Source organism: Euwallacea similis, chromosome 2 (genome assembly GCF_039881205.1).
Source record: "Euwallacea similis isolate ESF13 chromosome 2, ESF131.1, whole genome shotgun sequence".
NCBI classification, from domain to species: domain Eukaryota; kingdom Metazoa; phylum Arthropoda; class Insecta; order Coleoptera; family Curculionidae; genus Euwallacea; species Euwallacea similis.
In genome coordinates, this window is record NC_089610.1 from 4,663,150 (window position 1) to 4,683,539 (window position 20,390).

The 20,390-nt window shown below is 40.6% G+C and overlaps 3 protein-coding genes across 10 annotated transcripts in view; 2 read left to right on the forward strand and 1 right to left on the reverse strand.

The window, feature by feature from the left end:
• Positions 1 to 2,418, reverse strand: part of LOC136416235 (serine-rich adhesin for platelets) — a 51,967-nt gene extending 49,549 nt beyond the window's left edge. For all 5 annotated transcript variants that reach the window (XR_010752692.1, XR_010752693.1, XM_066401325.1 and 2 more), the window contains exon 1: positions 1,604 to 2,418. Coding sequence is in view for 3 of the 5 variants with exons in the window: in XM_066401325.1 (XP_066257422.1) it covers positions 1,604 to 1,739 (136 nt within the window). In the remaining 2 variants the exon portion in view is untranslated. The remainder of the gene's footprint in view (positions 1 to 1,603) is intronic.
• The window catches only part of Sf3b5 (splicing factor 3b subunit 5), a 167,332-nt gene that overhangs the window by 109,112 nt on the left and 37,830 nt on the right, over positions 1 to 20,390 (forward strand). The window lies entirely within an intron of this gene.
• Ufd4 (ubiquitin fusion-degradation 4-like) lies at positions 4,268 to 19,550 on the forward strand. 4 transcript variants are annotated; one of them, XM_066401288.1, is made up of 26 exons: positions 4,268 to 4,457; positions 4,723 to 4,785; positions 5,994 to 6,056; positions 6,550 to 6,765; positions 7,236 to 7,586; positions 8,450 to 8,573; positions 8,631 to 8,830; positions 8,888 to 9,169; positions 9,228 to 9,519; positions 9,647 to 9,951; positions 10,301 to 10,472; positions 10,526 to 10,756; positions 11,621 to 11,656; positions 12,081 to 12,347; positions 12,463 to 12,840; positions 13,022 to 13,858; positions 13,993 to 14,259; positions 14,371 to 15,414; positions 15,688 to 15,999; positions 16,067 to 16,266; positions 16,318 to 16,510; positions 16,571 to 16,790; positions 16,854 to 17,160; positions 17,269 to 17,610; positions 17,844 to 18,871; positions 19,210 to 19,550. In XM_066401288.1, exons 4-26 carry the CDS (start codon positions 6,550 to 6,552, stop codon positions 19,490 to 19,492), a joined length of 7,887 nt encoding a protein of 2,628 aa, XP_066257385.1. In that variant the 5' UTR covers positions 4,268 to 4,457; positions 4,723 to 4,785; positions 5,994 to 6,056; the 3' UTR covers positions 19,493 to 19,550. The 4 variants fall into 4 exon arrangements, with proteins under 4 accessions (XP_066257385.1, XP_066257377.1, XP_066257361.1 ...); XM_066401280.1 differs by lacking the exons at positions 4,268 to 4,457; positions 4,723 to 4,785 and adding an exon at positions 5,506 to 5,701; XM_066401264.1 differs by lacking the exons at positions 4,268 to 4,457; positions 4,723 to 4,785 and having other exon boundaries at positions 15,703 to 15,999.

Genomic DNA, 20,390 nt, shown 5'->3' on the forward strand with positions numbered 1-20,390 from the left:
TATCTATCAACGTTCGAAGAGAAAACTTCGAAAAATTCTGTAGGTTTCACTGGACGTTTGTGGCTTCCGTACAGGACCGGTCTGAGCAAGTCTGACACCCTAGGCGAAATTTTTAATCACCGCCTCCCACCCCCGAGAAAAATCGCTGACCAGGAAAGTCCGCCGCCCAAGAACGCCCCCCGCCCCCATTAGGCCGATACTGCTCCCACATTCGGTGAAGGCCTATTCCTGAAAATTCAGGGCGATTGTTGAGGAGCTGTTTCAGGGTTTTAGTGCTGGTTATGACACATAAAAGGGATTTTGTTAACAGCCAAATTTCCTTAGAGACTGCAAGGATTTTACTCAAAGGAGAGCATTCTGGTAATGTAGACTCGCTTAAATAGAGAATACCAGGACCTAACATGGTGACTAAGGAGGAGCCCTATGCCTGAATGACGTGAACTGCCATGAGGTCTCGCGAAAGCTTCACTGCTTTCCCCAATGATTTTTTGCGTTTTTCTGAGGAATTATACTGAGAATTTTACCGGGCACTATCTAGTTCTGGAGGAGACAACAGCTAATTGGGGCTTTACGATGAAAGTGTATCTACATTCTATCGAGAGCTATACAGGGCAATAATTAAAAAACCACAAATGCGTTTACGGCTCACCGCTTTTTTTGATGATCACCCGTTATCCATTTGCATTTATTCTTACAATATCATTGCATAACTAAGTGGGGCTGGAGATGTCTTAAGTGGGGGCAACATCTGATTTATTGGGAAGGGAGAGGTTGGGCAACGGCCCAGAACGGCAGACTTGCTAAAGCCGGCCCTGAGTAAAGGAACATTGAGGAGCACGTAGAACCTTCAGTAAATGGTCCGATTTCACTAATACTTTGGGACCATATTGTTCATCCAGCTCTCATTTATAATTAGGAGAAACGCTTCCTGCCCTTACACCATTTTTTTAATTGACCTCCATTGATTCCATTGATTTTCATCGAATTGAAGGTATTATTATGACCTACTTAAGGATCAATTATTGTAAATGTGATATGTATTCTATTGTTTTACTGAATATTACATGTTGTTTCCCATAATAATTGGTCCCGAATTCTACGAGAATTTGCCGTTCGCCGACGTTCTTTCTCGCGTAATTTTCTTCACAAGGCGACTGTTAGGCATAAGCAAATTTTTCTTGTGAACCTCCAGACTTCAATAGGTATGATCTATGCACTTAAAAAAAACATTGTTCATTGTCTGCAGTCGCCTTTCTCTGCTGCGTTACGCAACCGATTTGAATCGCTCTTGGCATTTTCCTTGAGCTGAAAAAATATAGTTTTTTCGCGAATAGTGCGATAAAAGTCGATCCATCCAGCATATCATAAATTTGCATTAAAATATTATCGAGGAGCTATCGTCACAACCTTAAGGAGTGTTTCATCACATCAGCAGAATAAAATTCCTGATAAGAGTTATTAATCTATACTCCAGAGATAGAACAATCGCCCAATGAGGTGACGCAAAGCAGCCACTTTATACTAACATCGACGACGAACTTTTTATAATCCGGTTTTCGCAATCTCATTAAGACAGATATTTTTGATTATCGGGAGTACTTACCAGGATTACCAATAAAATCCTCTTTCTCCAGCAGACCAGGCGGGGTCTGGTATCCATACGCAGGCATCCAGGGATTACTTCCGCTGTTTATGTCCATCGGCGGTCCAGGCCAGTCCTGGAACGCTACCTCGTCCATCCTTTTTAAATGTATTTTCCTATCTAATTTTTACTCGACTTATCTGCCTATTTACATTGCGTCGCACCGTTTCGGCTTGCAATAGTGCTTCTTTATTTTGGGGCAAAAGTTGAATTCATTGCGCAATAAAATCCTTTCTAGAGACTTTAAGCCGCGTTTTACTCGAAATAACCATAAATATGTACGATACGTTCAGGTTCACACTTTAACACGGTCATCGAACGGTACCAAAGTTGAAGAATACCTACATGGCTCCTATCCTACTATCAAGATCTCTTTCACAGAAGAATTTTTATTGCATTTTAACGCACCTTATTCAGAGGTGGAATTATCTCTTTTTGCTCTCGTTCTAAATGATCTTTTGAAATGAATCCCTTTTTTATAGTTAGTGACTGATGATTTTTTTTTTTAATTTGAGCGTTCTGTGAATAAACCGACGAGATTTCACTAACACTCACTTTTACCACTAGACACGAGAACCAGAAGGAATCCTCGCAAAGTCGGAAACACACCAAAACGCACACCGCATTCAGTCCGCCGATTTCTCACCTCACGAGAATGAACACCATCGACAGATACGATATTTTCTCAATTTTTCCAAGCACGTATGTTATCTATTTGTGTACAACTAATACGTGTAACGTACCATGGCAACGGTATACACCACAACTACAACCAAGTTATACCATGTATAACGCGAAATGAACGGAAACCTGCTTGGTTTCCACGCTTAAGCCGCGTTGCCAAAGCATGGAAAAAGTGTTAGAATCCTAGATGAATTGGTTCAAATGTATATAGTGGACCAGAAACTGTAATAATTCGCGATTTTAGAGAATGCGTTTTTTGGCTCCTAATTTTTTTTTGTAAACATTCATCAACTCGTGAAAGAAACGACGTGGTGCTTAAATTTCAGTCTATATTACGATGCTATCGATTATGTTCTCTAATGAGGTCAAGCATTAAAAGTTTCGATTTTTTATTCCATATGAATGGTATTTGCCTGACCGATTTTCCCCAGAGGATCTCATTTGACTGCGCACGGTGAGGATATTATCACAACGTTTCAGATTTCCCTAAACTCTGGAAAACAATATCTATTATCAAGGCCGATTTTAGCAATTCTAGCGCCGTGGGTGAAATTTTTAATCGCCGCCCCCTTCCCCCAAGGAAAACCTCCGACCAGGAAAATCCACCGCCCTGGGCCACCGTCGATATTCCTCAGCGTGGCTACGTTTTATGGAAAATTTTATGCTCATTTTAATGTTGGAAAAAGAACGATTTTCAGGAATCTTTTAAGATGTTGGAAAGTGATTTCATTTCATAAAAATTTTCAAGCTATTTCAGGCAGTGGGCGGATTTTTAAAAAAAGAATATCTGCGGCAAAATATCCCTGAATCCCGCCATATTTCAAAACAAAAACGAAACTTAACACTTGCCGGGTATTCCCCCAACCGGGGGAAACTCCATCCAATTAATGGACACATTTAAACGCCGCAGGAATATGATTCCTCAGGTTATTTTACGTAGAAAACTTTATAAGAACATAGGTCTGCAGGAGCTTCTTTGCCAAGATACAGACCGTTAAAAATTTCAATTCAAACCAGTTTTTTTATTATACACTACTGGCGGTTTTTTTTTAAGTATGAATAGACAATTTAGAAATTTATTTGACTCTTACATTTTTCTCTTATTTGTTTTCGTTTTCGATTGTTTCAGTCTTAACCCGATCTTCTGCGCTCATCTTTTGTGTGGCACCATCCACCTTCACTCAAAGTAACCCCTTCCCTGCAAGGACTTAACCCTTATGTCCTATCGCTCTCCCCCATGTTAGACCGCTTTAATCCGGTTTGAACGTTCATCTATCTCTTACCATAATTCGGGAAAAAATCGAAAATTTCGGTTTTTTTGAAATAACTGAGGAAGATAAAGTTATTTTGTAAATATGTTGGAACTATAAAATTTTGAATGCGTAATTTTTCTCATATTTAACTAAGCCTATATCTGTTACCATTTACAACATAGTTTTTTAACACTATATTTTGTCAATATGTCCATAGATTTACATAATTTTTTTGGAGGAAATATCCGCTTAGAATGCTGCTGTATGTTTCGGACACATCTTATATACTTCTATCAATTATCTTTACTCTGTTTAATTAATCTCAACAAAAACCGGCCTTTATACCACTTTAATTTTCATTCATACTCATAGGTGACAATTTTTTTTATTTCCTTATTTTCCTTTCCCTCTCAAATTTATTTTCGTCTGCGTTCAACGCAATCAATAACACTTCGTAATACAGAAAAGTAGACAAAATGGCGTATAGTGGCACCGCCTGCGATGTTGCCACTCGGTTGCCAAACAGCTTGGGATCAGGAGCATAATCATGCCGCAATGTCTTTCTTCTTGATTGTTGAAGAACTGACAGTCAAATATCGAATCGATCAAGGCCGATCTACTGTCCGCTTCTATGATTGGTTGCGACAACATCCGAACTCTATTTTTTTTGTTCCTTCGTGTGTTCTCTTTGCAAGTCATGGAGTTGTAAATTGATAGTTGAAATTTTACAAGTTTTACGCGATTATTGCGGGTTTTTCTTATTATTGTAGTAAAACCCCTTTGTCTAGAATTCGTGTGCCCTTAAAAAGGGGGTTTTTGTTTAACTAGTGAGTGTAAACCGTGACACCACTGTATTATGTAGAAGTTTGTTTCCCCAGGTAAGAACATACTTTTGCTTGAACTGGTGACAGTTCCTTAATGCAGATGTTAAAAATATAAATTCCTGGTTTCCAACGAAATATAATTGTTAAACATACTCTCAAGTTTAATTGCTTGTGTCTTATTTATTTGATATCAGCTCTGTCTAAAAGCGACACAAATAACTGCAGTGATTTTAGCTCTTGGTAGTGGTGATGGTGCGTTTCTTATCCTCTGGACGGTCCCCGTTATGTTTTTGCTACGTAATTATTTTATTGGTTTCAGGACGTCTCAAGGAGCGGTAAATCCTCATCCCGAAAACGCTCAAGAATTGCAACTGACACCAATGTAAGTGCCCAGTACGTCATATCTACTCGATCTCACATACACACAACTCAAAAGAAAAGGATATTTTTAAGTAGTATTGTCTTGACAATCAACTATCCTCTCCAACAAAGTTTGATAATATATTAGCTGCCTTTATGTGAGAAGCATTGCAACAAAAATCCATACACAAACACCAAGTATGTTCCAAGATAAATTATATTATATTATTTAAAAATAAGGTAAAGGCAACACAGGAATGAGATCCTGTTAACTGAACACTCAAAAGTAACATAATCCAAGATTTCAATGTAACCACATTCTCATGTTTACTATATCCTAATTATATTATTATATGCCTTCTGTCCACATATTCCATCTCATCAAACCATCCTATTTTTGGGATCACTAACAATTTTCCTACAGCTTCTCTCATTTATAAAGGAAATTCTCTAAGCTGTTCCTCGGTTTTCGGAAGAGGATAAAACGGTGCGTGATGGTTCTATTTGCCACGTTGCCATTCAACTGCCAGTGGCTAGACCCATGATTTTTTACAGCGGGGAGGCCAGAAGCACCAACATATCAGAATAAAATTGCATTTTCTAATTGATTGTTGACAATTGACAAGTCGCTGTAGAATCGGTGTAATCCGGTGTATGATCCAATCCTATGATTGGTTTACGACAATATCCGAACTTTGTCTTTATTTTTATTCTTGCTCTTAACAATTGGCACTCCTGAGTCATGGAGTTGCAAATGGATAGTTGACGTTTTACGCGTTTATTACAAGTTTTTCTTCGTATTGTGTGTGTAAAATTCAGTCTTTTCCCGAAAACGGCTTTATCCAAACGTCATATACCCTCAAAAACGGGATTTTGCTTAATATCTAGAGAGTGTAAACCGTAGAACCGTAATATTATGTAGAAGTTTGTCCTCCCAGGTAAGGACGTACTTTTGCCTGAACTAGTGACATTTCCTTTATGCAGGTATTAAAAGTGCAAATTCCTGGTTTCTAGCGACATGTAATTGTCAAATGTTTATTCAACTTTAATTTTCTGGATTTCATTTATTTGGTATCAGCTTTACTTTAAATATAAAAAAGGGATATAAATAATTGCATTGAACCCTGGATATTGATTTTAGTTCTTGGTAGTGGTAATGGTGTGTTTCTCCTTATCTCCCTGATTGTCCTTATTATTTTTTTTGCTAAGCCATTACTTTGTTGATTTCAGGACGTTTCAAAGAGTGACAAATCCACATCCAGAAAACGATCAAGACTTGCAACTGACACCAATGTAAGTAGGCAATAACCCATATTTACTCAATCACACATACATATAAACAAGAGAAGTTTTAATTAGTATTATTTTGACAATTGATTTCCTGACAATGTATGACAACTTAATTGTAGTCTTAAGGAATAGGACTTTAAGTAGGACAGGAAGTATCTCAATCCCAGATCCATAGGCATTGATGATTTAAAACTACCTAATTAGCTATTAAACAAGCAAAGAAGTAGCTGTAAGATTTAACTAACTTTTGGCAGATATCTTCTTTTACATAGACATTTTAAACAACCTTAAGAATGCCCTTTATTGAGTAAAATTTTGAAAAAAAAATCTATTTAAGAAATTTTAAAAAATAGATATTTTTTAAGATGTATATACAAATAATATAAAGTCCTAATTCACACTTTTCTGTGAATGTGCAACCTTAAGTATTCTAATTAATTTTTACCTCATATCTTACTACTAGAGAGTACAAATTATTAATTTACATTGAACATAGATGGCAGATCCTGACCCTGAAACCCTTCTTGAGTGGTTAAATAGCGGTGTTGGAGATGAAAGGGACATGCAGCTTATTGCTTTGGAGCAACTATGCATGTTGCTCCTTATGTCTGACAATGTCGACAGATGTTTCGAGAGTTGTCCACCCAGAACATTTTTGCCTGCCCTGTGCAGGATTTTCTTGGATGGACAAGCGCCTGAAAATGTTCTTGAGGTAAGAGCAGGGAAGGTCTGCATTTTGAACACCAATTTATAATTTAAACCTGGACTATATGTGACATCATTTTATCTTCAACCTTGGAGAATCTAAGAAAACTCAATAAAATTGAATTATATTGTGTGGTCACACCTTTTCAATTTTTGCTTATTCTTATATTCAGTCAATTTGTCTGCCGTGTATGTTTATACATAAAGCCTTAAGCTGCTATAGTTTTGCAAGCCTGTAAAATCAAATTAAGTTCATGTAAAACATCAGGCTCTATTTACATACATGATAAGAGAGAGAAAGAGAGATGATAAATCTTTTTAACAAGTTTTTCTATGGGAGTAAATATCATGTATATTCTACTAAGTGTATCATAATTATCATCAGCTAACTAATCACAATTTTTCTGAATGTTTAGTTATTTAGCAAAAATGTCAATAATTTAGGAAATTAAAGTGGTATGGGTTCGTGAATTCTAGGTTACCGCAAGAGCGATAACCTACTATTTAGACGTCTCTGCTGAATGCACCAGACGAATAGTGGCTATTGATGGAGCAATTAAAGCCATTTGTAACCGCCTTGTCATCGTCGAACTCGACAGTAGAACAAGCAAGGATTTGGCAGAGCAGTGCGTCAAAGTCTTGGAATTGATTTGCACTAGAGAAGCGGGAGCCGTGTTTGATGCCGGCGGATTGAGTTGCATCCTCCCATTCATCCGCGATAACGGACAATGCGTCCACAAGGATACCCTTCATTCGGCCATGGCGGTCGTGTCTCGTCTTTGTACGAAAATGGAACCAGCAGATGTCCAACTACCTGGATGTGTAGAGGTATGAGCTCTAACTTATTTCATGGGTTATGGAAATCAATTACTGTTTTGCCCCTGTATAAGTACGAACCAGCAATGATGATGGACATGACTTCTATTGAGTCTGAGTGAAATAAACTGACAGTTTATTCCAACTTAGCAAACTTAAACAGTTCTTTGATACAGTTATACCTTGATCCTAATAATTATGACATTCTAACAACAGCGTACTTCCTCATGGGAAAAAAATTGACCTCTATTGCTGTTATAGATCATAAGATATGCATGGCTATTAGTTATGAAGATTCCAGTAAATCTATCAACACTTATAAGTTCTATTGTCAAAAGAATATTTGACGTTGTCAGCAGTGTTTGAAGTGGAGACATTGGGATCAGAACATTCAGGTTGATGACCCGATTCTCATCAGAGAACATTGCGTACCTCTATTGAAGTACATAATAGAGAGAGTTAGTATATTGCATGTAAGACTATCTGAACAAATCAGGGTATATTCAAGAAGGTCAATACCACCTTATGCTTTTGAGCCTGAATTTTATTTGCATTTTTTCGTAGTATTTTCACTTTTAATAATAAAATATTTTGTCAAAACCCGTACTACTTGATTAAATGAAATAACCGAAGTAAAATTAATTCTGCAGCTGAGGAAGTGTCCTCACAGTGAACTTGTGTTGAATACTATACATTTACGAGTATATGAATGCTAAAAAAAATTAAATATTTGTTAGATCTCTAACCCACTTGCTCACATATAAAATTTACAATAATCGATTTCCATGATGACATCGTCCGATTTTTAATTAGTAAGTTGGAGCCACATAATATGCTTAAATGTAGTTGAGGCAAATTGTAATGTGTGGTTTCAGGCTCTGAGCGCCCTCCTTCATCATGAAGATCCGCATGTGGCCGACGGCGCTCTTCGTTGTTTCGCTTCTGTTGCCGATAGGTTTACTCGAAGGGGTGTTGATCCCGCACCTCTGGCTCAGCACGGTGAGAATGTGTTCTGATATGCCCATTGCAATTAACATGAGCCATTAAAAAATATAGGATTAGTCAAGGAGCTATTGACGCGACTATCTAGTGCTGCCGGTCCGGGTTCTGTCAGCGGCACTCAGGCCACTTCCGGTAGAACTCAATCCGCCACCAGTGGTCCCACCAATGCGGATAATAAGGCAAATGCCGCATCCGTTTCCACCATTATCAGTCTTCTCTCCACTTTGTGTAGAGGATCCCCAATTATTACACACGTTAGTACTATCATACATCCTTGTTTGGGAACGCCTTTAGATTAGTCGTACCTGTAGGATCTCCTCCGTTCAGAACTTCTAGATGCAATTGATAAAGCGTTGAAAGGTGACGAACGTTGCACCTTAGACTCGATGCGTTTGGTCGATTTGCTATTGGTTTTGCTCTTCGAGGGTCGCAGAGCGTTAGGAAAATCTGGCGTGTGTTCATCCGGCCAGCTTATGCCCAGGATTAGACGCATGGACTCAGCAGCGGAAAAATCTCACAGACAGCTAATTGACTGCATCCGTTCGAAGGACACAGATGCCCTCATCGAAGCAATAGAGAACGGCGGAATAGAGGTGAGTTTTTTCTCGTTGTCGCCAAAGTATCTTGTCAAGAATACCGTCACGTGTGTAGGTTAATTTCATGGACGACGTGGGTCAAACTTTATTGAATTGGGCGTGCGCCTTTGGCACCCAAGAAATGGTAGAATATTTGTGCGAGAAGGGAGCGGACGTGAACAAGGGACAAAGGTCGTCATCGTTACACTATGCTGCCTGTTTTGGGAGGCCGACCATCGCGAAGGTGCTTTTGAAGTACGGCGCCAATCCAGATTTGAGAGACGAGGACGGGAAGACACCGTTAGATAAAGCTAGAGAGAGGGCGGATGAAGGCCATCGGGAAGTCGCCGCGATACTACAGTCACCAGGTATGTAGCTTATGATTTTAGGTGTTTTTTTTGGTTTTTGAAAATTTTCAATTTTTTGACATTTAAAGGAAAAATTAACATTCTACTGTTGATTTAACCCATAGTTAATTATTTTTGACATTTAAAGGTGAATGGATGGTGTCCGAGAACAAAGATAAGAATCAAAAGTCCGAATCTGATGCAGAGGAAATTCCGGAGCCGAAAGGAGATCCCGAAATGGCTCCCGTCTACCTGATGAGACTTTTGCCCATATTCTGCGGCACGTTCCAGTCAACCATGCTGCCTAGCGTTAGAAAAGCAAGTCTGGGCCTCATAAAGAAGATGATCCATTACATCTTGCCGAATTTGCTACACGAATTGTCCAATGTGGAAGCGAATCACAGTTTCGCCACTCAATTGGTGGAAGTCATAGCCACAGTGCTTGATAATGAGGTATATTAATTTTTATATCAAATTTACCTGAAGCAAGTTACCATAAAAATAAAGAATCTGTCAAATATGCATGCTCTGTTTTAATGTTCCTATGGAAGCAGCAATTTGTAATATGTTCATAATCGTTTCACATGCCTACTTATTATAGTCACAGTTTAAATGAAATGTGTGCAAAATTTTGATTGTCACAAATGCAATGTAAAAAAAACGATTTTTCCAATTTTTGGTTACTTTACCGCTGACATAATTTCCATAGAAGCCACAAAATAAGAGCAGATCATTACTTATTAATTGTTTAAGGTTATTAGAAGTTTGAAATAATCCCAATTCAATGAATCGAATTTTGCAGGATGACGAGGAAGGCCACTCCGTCGTGTTGACGATCATCCAAGACCTAATGGTCAAGGACCAAAAAACCTTTTTGGACCACTTCGCTCGTTTGGGCATATTCACGAAGGTGCAGGCGTTGGCCGCACCTCCAGATCAACAGGAGGCCGACGAAGGTGATCCTTCTCAGGAAGGTTAGTTTGAAGGGTTGAAATTGGACTGGATCGTAAATTCGCAGCGATTTCAGAACCAGGAGAACAACAGCCAGCCGAAGACGCCAAAGATGTTCTGCCGGGAAAAGCATACCACTGGCGCGATTGGTCAGTATGCCGTGGGAGAGACTGTCTCTATCTGTGGAGTGATGCCGCTGCCTTAGAATTGTCGAACGGATCCAATGGATGGTTCCGATTCATTTTGGACGGTAAACTAGCTACCATGTACTCTAGTGGTTCTCCCGAAGGTGGCGCCGACACATCTGGTAAGTGAGTTCTCGGTTCGGAGAGGTCGTTTTCGACTTAAAAGCGACTTTTAGTCTATGGTGTGGAGTAACGAGTGCTTGTGAGTTTGAGGTAATGAAAAGTTCTCGTGTATCTTACGATATGAAATGATGAAAATAAAAATTTTTCGGCGTTTTATAAATTTTACTAACCTTAATACATCTTAAAGTTTTGGGAATTATAAATTGGATATGTCATCTTTAGATATATTTATGCTTAAAGAATCTGTTGTTTCCAGGCAAACACTCTCTTGAATTTTTATTAATATTCGTTGCTACTAGCATTACTGTTAACAGTAATTTTTCGAAGGTGTATCGAGAACTTTCTATTATTGACGGATTGACTTGAATTTGTTATTGTTGAGGACCCCTAAACACTCGGGAAAATCAACTTTTGGTGAGCGGTTCGTTTTTCTTTTGCAATTTTTATTGCATGGATAATATTTTTATCACTTTCATATCAGGAAATCATGTGATTAAAAACTTTTCATCTAAATTATAAATAGTTTATTTAGAAATACAAACCTAAGATGCTATTAAGTTGAATGTCATTAAGCTAAAAAAAAAACAAATTGATTCCTACAATACTTGCTGTAAGCGTAACGACAACGAAAACATGTTTAATAGAACGTTTGTTAAGTAAATAATCTTGCATATATGAACATTTCTCTTTCAGTTACTACGCATTCACCCTCTAAAAGTTTCCTGCCATTTTGTTTGTTGTATTCCAATTAATCAATTTTTTTTTCATGTGAAATAACCGTCCACATTTTCAATATGTAGTTTTTAAAATAACTGAAATTTGTTTGAGTGTAACGACCAATGTTTGTTTTTGTTTGAATATAGGCAAGTCCCGGGCGTCCGACTCCCTTACTACTGAAGGTAGGTTACATTTATTGGGTGTATGTACTTGTTAACACTGACGTACCCGATATTATTTGCACTTGAACTAGTTTTGCACGTTTCCCAAATACGCTAACTTTTGTTGAGTAAAAATAGAAACATTTTCACACCCCCGGTAAACTTAATAATCATAATAATATGGAGTGTTACATATAAGGTACGCATCAAATGCGATTTAATTTTTTTACTTGCATTAGCTAAATTTCGACTGTCTATAACTGTCAAAATACATTTTATATAATAAATTTCAAAATTTGTAGAAACTTTCTCATCTTTTATTGTAAGAGAACCGAAAAGCAAAATCAAAACTTCTGATGTAACCCGTACTTTATGTGTAACACTGCAGATTGAAGACCTTTCGACACAGCGCGTTTTGTCCACTAAAACTTTGAACATTTTCCAGAAAACCGCGGCGAATTTCTAGAGAAATTGCAACGAGCCAGAGCTGCGGTTAGAACGACAAACAACTCCACACCCATTCTTTCGAAACCAGGTCCTGCAAGACTCGTTGTGGGCAATTGGTCAATTACGTCCAAAAAGGAAGCCGAAGTGCACATTCACAATTCCGACGGGCAGCAGCAAACCACTGTATTGAGGGACGACCTTCCGGGATTTATTTTCGAGTCGAATAGGGGCACCAAACACTCCTTTATAGCCGAAACTAGCTTGGGTAAATTTTGTTGTTTTGTTGCGAAAAAATATTTTTAATGAAAACTCGCAAGGACACTTCCTGCATTCGTTTCAGTCATTTGATTAAAGCAATCAAAATCATTTTTCATTATTAGGCCCAGAATTTGCCCCCGGGTGGACAAACAAAAAAGGCAAACGAATCCGTTCAAAGACGGAAGCCACCAAGATGAAAGTCAAGTATTTGGCCCACCAACTATACGAGCAGTACTTCAGAGCGGCGCAAGCGCAACCGCGAGGTGTGGTTGCGCAATTGGGTAACATAGTGGCGCAGATTGAACGAGCCTGTCAGAAGCAAGGCTCTTATGGTAACAACAGAGACGGCAGCAATTCATGGAAGGAAATTCTCGTAAACGCATTGGGAGATCTCACGCAAATCTTGAAGGATGATGGAGTGGTCAGCGCGTACGAGCTATACAGTTCCGGTTTAGTACAGGCTTTGCTGAACCTTCTTTCTATAAGCTATTGGGATCAAGGTATGTATCCTCTTTCCGCTCATGATACCAAGTTTCTGTATAAATACATTGACAGTAGTCGAATTCGATCTCTCTCATTGAAATTCTTGTTGACGCAGGTAGTATTCGGCCACTCTAGCGCATTGTTTGGAAGTTCGAATTCGTCACATGTTTAAAAACTATTATTCTTATTTATTTTTAGGTTTACGAATTAGCAAGGTGAACAAGCACCAAAAACAACGAATCCAAGTATTTAAGGATTGCTTTAAAACAAAAGTGTCGGAAGACACGAATTCCATGGCCGTATTGGTGCAAAAACTCATCGCTGTTCTAGAGAGTATCGAGAAATTGCCAGTTTACCTGTACGACAGCCCCGGGTCTGGTTACGGGCTTCAAGTGCTAACCCGCAGACTGAGATTCAGACTCGAAAAATCACAGGGCGACAGCACTCTCATCGACAGATCTGGAAGAGGACTCAAAATGGAACCCCTCGCTACAGTTTCACAGCTGGAGAGATATCTTCTGAAGATGGTGGCGAAGCAGTGGTACGACTACGACAGGTCGACCTTTCAGTACTTGAAGAAGTTACGAGACCCCAAATATCAGACGTTCAAACACGCTTACGACTTTGATGAGAACGGATTGATCTTCTTTATCGGCACCAATGGAAAGACAAGCGGCGAGTTCGTGAATCCAGCCCAATACGGCCTTGTAACGGTCAACAGTTCGGATGGCAGGAATCTACCATACGGCAAAGTCGAAGACATTTTGTCTCGCGAATCGTCGGCGCTGAATTGTCATACCAACGACGATAAACGGGCCTGGTTCAGCGTCGATTTAGGATTGTATATTGTTCCGACGGCCTACACTTTGAAACATGCAAGAGGATATGGTAGATCCGCCTTGAGAAATTGGTACTTTCAAATGTCTAAAGATGGAGCGGCGTGGATCACTCTGTCTACCCACACTCACGACGTGTCGTTGAACGAGCCAGGTTCTACTGCAACTTGGCCAATCGATGCACCAGCCGATGAACAAGGTAAGTTAATATAATACTCAACAACGAATTGAATTGGACTTTTGTAGTCGTATGTTCTATCAAAGTTATTTGTGTAAAAAATATAAAAGCGTCCTAGACTTGGGCTATTTATGTGAAAATCTCTTGTTTTGCAGGATGGCGTCACGTACGGGTACAACAAGCAGGCAAAAACGCCTCTGGTCAGACCCACTACTTGAGCCTGTCCGGCTTCGAGATATACGGGCGAGTGACGGGCGTCTGCGACGAAATGGGCAAAGCACACAAAGAGCAGGAGGCGCAACTGCGTAAGCAACGCAGACTGGTGAAAACACAGCTACTCAAGTACATGACCGTCGGCGCCAGAGTAGTGCGTGGCGTCGATTGGAAATGGAGAGATCAAGACGGAAATCCGCCTGGAGAAGGTAACTATTGTATTATGACACTGTATATGCCATGTATCATCTCAAAGATTAAGCCATTTACTATTTACCTTATTTATCAGCTCCACGAAAAATTAACAATATCGTTTGTAGGTACAGTGACCGGAGAACTGCACTGTGGTTGGATCGACGTCACCTGGGACCACAGTGGTTCTAACAATTTGTATCGCATGGGCGCAGAGGGCAAGTACGATCTCAAATTGGCACCCACTGTTGACATAGATTCGGCGCCATCTACAAAAGTTACGTCTGGTATTAAAACTAAGAAGGACGACAAGCAAAGCGTGTTGACCAGCAGAAAAAGCAGTTCCACTCCGAGTTTGCCCGAGGCCACCGACATAAAAAACTCTGTTGCTTCCACAGAACAGGCTGCGTCCGCTGATAATTTGGCCGCCAAACAGGCCGCAGTCGCTATAGCCGAGAGCGTGTTGACCGGTGCTCGAAACGAAGCCTTGGTGGCCGTCACCTCTGAGTCTCAAGCTGGCAGTTCTGACAGCGAGCTATCTGTCATCGTACATCCTTTACGAGACCCGCAACACGACCTGTCGGCAATTAATAATACTAGCGATCTGGCCACGATCCTCGAGAGTCTGACTTTGACGGAGACCGCAGTTAAACGGCAAAACAGTGACGAGCCGACCAGTGACAGTCTGAAGACGTCCTCCAAGTCAAATCGAGCCTCAAAATTCGGTAGCGGTACCATCGCAGCGGCTCAAAGCTTTGCGGACGCGGTCGAGGCGTTAGATCGAATTCGGGAGGGAACCGACATGTTGAGGAACAACACTAACAATTTCCTGTCTACCGAATTCCTTCAGTCTGCGTTAAACTTCAGCCAGTCCAATCAACAGACGATCAACAATTTGTCTAGTTTGGCCGGGACTGCTGTGCGAATTGCTGTATCCTCCAAATCCGAGGCAAACGAAGACGTGTCGTCGCCGAACAAGAAAGACGAGACGGTCGCAAAGAGCGAAGAAGTAGATCGTAAAAACTCGTCTAGCTGCAGCGACAACGAGGAGGCTGTTAATAATGCAAACAACGCCAAGAACTCGATCGTTGTCACCAACCAGATGAGCGTCAGCGTGCCGAATCTCGCCAGCACCGAGGCGAATAGTCAGATTGAAACGACAACTACCGCAGGTTAGTTCAATTTATCATAGTTTTGTAATTATTTATTTCTTACTGTCCGGATAAATTATATTTTATCCTATGCTGATTTGTAGCGGGTGAGTCGAACATTACAGCACCTCATACTGTAATGTTAAGATTTGATTTCCATTCCTGTAAAAGGAATTTAATTTAAATATCATTTCAATTCAATAGTAATAACAGCTTGTGGCACAATATACAACAATCTAATTTTGCATTTTGTTTTGGGGAAATTCGGACTCAGCCTTACCAACTGAATTATAGTTCTAAACTTCGCAGGTTTGTTAGAGACCTTCGCGGCCTTGGCCAGACGTCGTCAGTCGAGCTCCACTGCCCCGTCCCATTCCTCTCGTAATTCCAATTCGAACAATGCGCAAGTATCCAACACAAACGCCCAGAATAATCAGAACATGGGCTGTATATTTCCCCGCGCCCCCAGCTCTGTATCCAGCTTGGTGCGACTGGCCTTATCCAGTAATTTTCCTAGCGGCCTCCTGAGCACTGCACAGAGTTATCCCAGTTTGTCGTCGAGCAACAGTCCTCGAGGTCAGCAGGCCGGTATATCTACGGCTGCAGGTATGCGTGTTATACAAGACAGGCAGACACAAAATAGTACATTTTATTCGTGATTCCGTCTAATTAGCTGTTCAAGGGTTGAGCCAGGCATTAACCATGAGTTTAACGTCTACGAGCAGCGACAGCGAGCAGGTATCACTGGAAGACTTTTTGGAGTCCTGTAGAGCTCCCACTTTGCTCGCCGAATTGGACGATGACGAGGAAATCGGCGACAATGAAGACGAAAACGATGACGACGAGAACGAGGACGACGCGGAATACGAGGAGGTCAGATCGCCTTTCAAAAGTAATCGAAAAACATTTGAAAAGATGTTTCAGGTGATGGTTTCGAGGAACCTATTGAGCTTCATGGAGGACGAGGGTTTTGACCCGTTGCACAACACGAAGCGACGGTCGTGGGATGATGAGTACGTTGTGAAGCGGCAGTTCAGCGCGCTCATTCCTGCGTTCGATCCGCGGCCCGGCCGCACTAACATCAATCAGACCAGCGATCTCGAAATTCCCGCTCCCGGTTGGTGTTTGTCAAAATTGTTACCCTGAGCGAATCTTAAAATATGTTTCTTTGATTTAGGTCAAGAGGAAACTGCATCAGTTTCGGACCATGAAATTCTGCCTCAGCCCAAAATCCAATTGGTTCTGAAAGGTCCTAACATGCCCGGAATAAGCGATGTTGAGATCGAGCTTAACGAGCCATCCTGGACAATATTCCGGGCTGTGCAGGAGCTGATGCAATTGACCGATTTTCCGACGAAGCAGGAAAAGTTGCGCAGATTGTGGGAACCCACCTATATGTAAGTAACAATACTTCTGGTCAGTTCGATATTATTTCATTACCCTTAATGCGTATACGACAGGATTGTATATAAAGAAATTAAGGAAAACGGCTCGAATGATTCCGAAGAAGGTCGCGCGACGCCCATCACGAGAAAGGTGGCTCACGCTAGAGCCAGTTCGATAGCGGGAAACTCACTATCGCCATCTACTCCTGTGCCCGGTACTCCTTCCGTATCCAGTTGTACAGTGGAGGACGTTTTACACCTCTTGCGTCACCTCTTTGTCATCACCACGTCTGACGACGACACACTGGAGCAATCCATGGAGTATGCCGACATTGGTGCTGAGCTTTATTCCAGCAAAAAACTCACTAATAAATTACTACAGGTGAGTGCGCATGTATTTCATAATATGTAGGCAGGATTTTTAGTGCATAACCGATAAACCTTAATATGATGCCTTTGTCATTACTACTAAATACAATAAATATTTTAGCAAATTCAAGACCCCTTGGTGCTGTCTAGCGACAGTTTGCCCACTTGGTGCGAGGAACTGAATCAGTCTTGCCCGTTCCTGTTCCCCTTCGAAACGAGGCAGCTCTATTTCAACTGCACGGCTTTCGGAGCCTCGAGGAGCATCGTGTGGCTACAAACGCAAAGAGATGTGAGCATTGAGAGACAGAGGGCCCCAGGTTTGTCCCCCAGGAGGGATGATCCGCACGAGTTCCGAGTGGGTAGGCTGAAGCACGAAAGGGTGAAGGTGCCACGCGGGGATGATTTACTTGATTGGGCAATGGAAGTGATGAAAGTGCACGCAGAAAAGAAGTCGATACTCGAGGTATGTTATAACACATAATCGTAATACACGATGAATCTTATTAAACGTAAATATATATAAAAGTTGTGACATTCTTTAAATCAAGAGAATGGTGTTGTTTTATACTTTTAAACAATAGTTGCAACTGTCATTTTAACAGAAAGGAACTTGTTCCATTTGTTCAAAAACCATCAACAATATAATTGCTTTACGCCTGTCATTTTTATGCTCATGAGAACCTGCTTATTTTTCAGGTGGAATTCGTGGGTGAAGAAGGCACAGGCCTGGGTCCGACCCTTGAGTTTTATGCCTTGGTGGCGGCAGAGCTACAAAAACGCGATTTATGCATGTGGATCTGCGACGACGAATTGAACAACGATTCGGGAGCCATCGATTTGGGCGAGGGAATGAAACCGCCCGGTTACTACGTTCGCCGGCAGTGTGGCCTATTCCCGGCCCCCTTGCCGCAAAATTCCGAAGTCTGTGATAAGGCCGAGAAATACTTCCTGTTCTTGGGCGTGTTTCTGGCGAAGGTGCTGCAAGACAACCGCCTAGTTGACCTTCCGTTGAGCAAAGGTTTCTTAAAGTTGATGTGCCACGGCGAGGTCCAAAATACCGTCAACGAGCGGATCGGTCTCGTGGGCCTGAAAAAGGCCCCTGACGAAGATATAATGACCTCCAGTTACATCTCCGAGGAGAGCGAGAAGGAGCTGGAACTCGACCCACCCAAGATTTGCGTGGAGGATTCTGAGCTGTGGTACAGCAATCTCCTCAACGAGGACGACTTATACGACATCGATCCAGTGAGGGCTGTTTTCTTGAAGCAACTCAAGCAGCTGGCGAGAGAGAAACAAAAGATTATGCAGGATCACAGTTTGTCGGCCGAGACCAAAACGCACCAAATCCAGAATCTGTCTCTACAACACCCATCCGGACCGGTTTCGTTATCAGATCTGGCTTTGACATTTACTTACTCGCCCAGTTCAGAGGTATATGGTTTTGATAGTGTGAATCTGGTGCCGAACGGAGCCGACACTGAAGTCACCATAGACAACGTGGAGGAGTACGCAGACTTAACGTACGATTTCTGTCTGGAACATGGTCTCGCTAGGCAACTGCAGGCGTTCCACAAGGGCTTTTCCAAGGTGTTTCAAATTGAAAAGTTGGCGGCTTTCAGTCCCGATGAGATGGCCGTCATGCTGTGCGGCAACCAGAACCCGGAATGGACCAAAGAAGATTTGTTGAATTATACCGAACCAAAGTTAGGATATACGAAAGACAGGTGAACGTGCTTTTTTATATATGTGGTGTATCAAATGATTCCTTGTTAAAAGCGTTGATGTGGAAAAATTTCCAAATATCAGCTGTATGTCACGGCGATCATAGACCATTAAAAAGATCAATAATTAGCCCGTAGTAGGCCCAAAAAGTATATTATTGCAAAAAAATTGTGCATGCAACCTGTAAAATCAATAAAACAATTAGAATATCCCCTTTAATGTCAAAGGATAAGTAGACAAAACTAGTCTACACATGTTCTTGACCATCAGGAATTTTTGGTACACGTGTTATTAATTAACCAAAAGAATATACACATTTTTATATTTAAAAAAATTTCAGTCCCGGCTTCCAGAGATTCGTCAACGTTTTAGTTGATATGACACCCGAAGAACGCAAGGCTTTCCTGCAATTCACCACCGGGTGTAGCTCATTGCCGCCGGGTGGCTTGGCAAATTTGTATCCACGCCTCACTATAGTGCGTAAAGTGGACGCAGGCGAGGGCTCGTACCCCTCAGTTAACACTTGCGTACACTATTTGAAACTCCCGGATTATCCCACCGAAGAGATACTTAAAGAGCGATTGCTCGCAGCCACAAAAGAGAAAGGATTTCATTTGAATTAATAACTGTCTGTTTTATAGCATCTATTGTCTTATTATTGAAATAAATTTGTAAAACGAATGGTTGTTCTTGTTCTAGAGATGATTGCCGACGGGTTTTACCTATATAGGTTCCCTGTTAAAATTCTGATATGTTTATGTGGGATTTAAAGAAGAAATTCTCCAAAACGGGCATCTCTACGCCAATTAATAAGACTGACTACGTTTGGAAAGTGGAAAATATCGGATGACTACTTATAATTTAGAAGCTTAACCGGAGTCTTCAGTCGAATGTCAGTAAGTTTTGATAGTAAGATGCAGAACAACCATTATTCTTAGTTTCAGACGAAGGAAAACTGTCATAGACGCTGGCTGAACCCCGGGTTTAAACGTTACTCAGCAATTTAAAAAACAATATTCCTTTTTTTATACATTTCTATTACTGTTTATATATACATATAATGATTGCACTAAGAAACAATTAAGGTTAAAATATTCCAGATTTCTTATTTTATTAAATTCATCTAAAGAATAAGTTAACAAAAACTCTGTAGTTTATAATATACGTAATTGTTTAGAAGTGCCAATCATTACTTTTTTTACTTGTGGCGCCAGCTGTAAAACATATGAGACATTAATTGTTAAGCAGGAGCAGATATCATACAATGTTTAGTTTAGCTAATCACACCTAGATGGTGCCACTAAAAACAGATGCACATTTTTTTTAGACGAAGAAAGTCACAATTCATAAAATTTAAATTCTTTCATATTTTCATATTCATTCATCTTTTTTTTATATAACAACTTTGATAGTTCCTGAAAATGAATGTACATACTACAACTTCTTTTTTAACACTCTTGTTACTGTGATGAATCTTTTCCTAACATTTTCCGTCTGGGATTTTTAGTGTGTGCTGCTGGA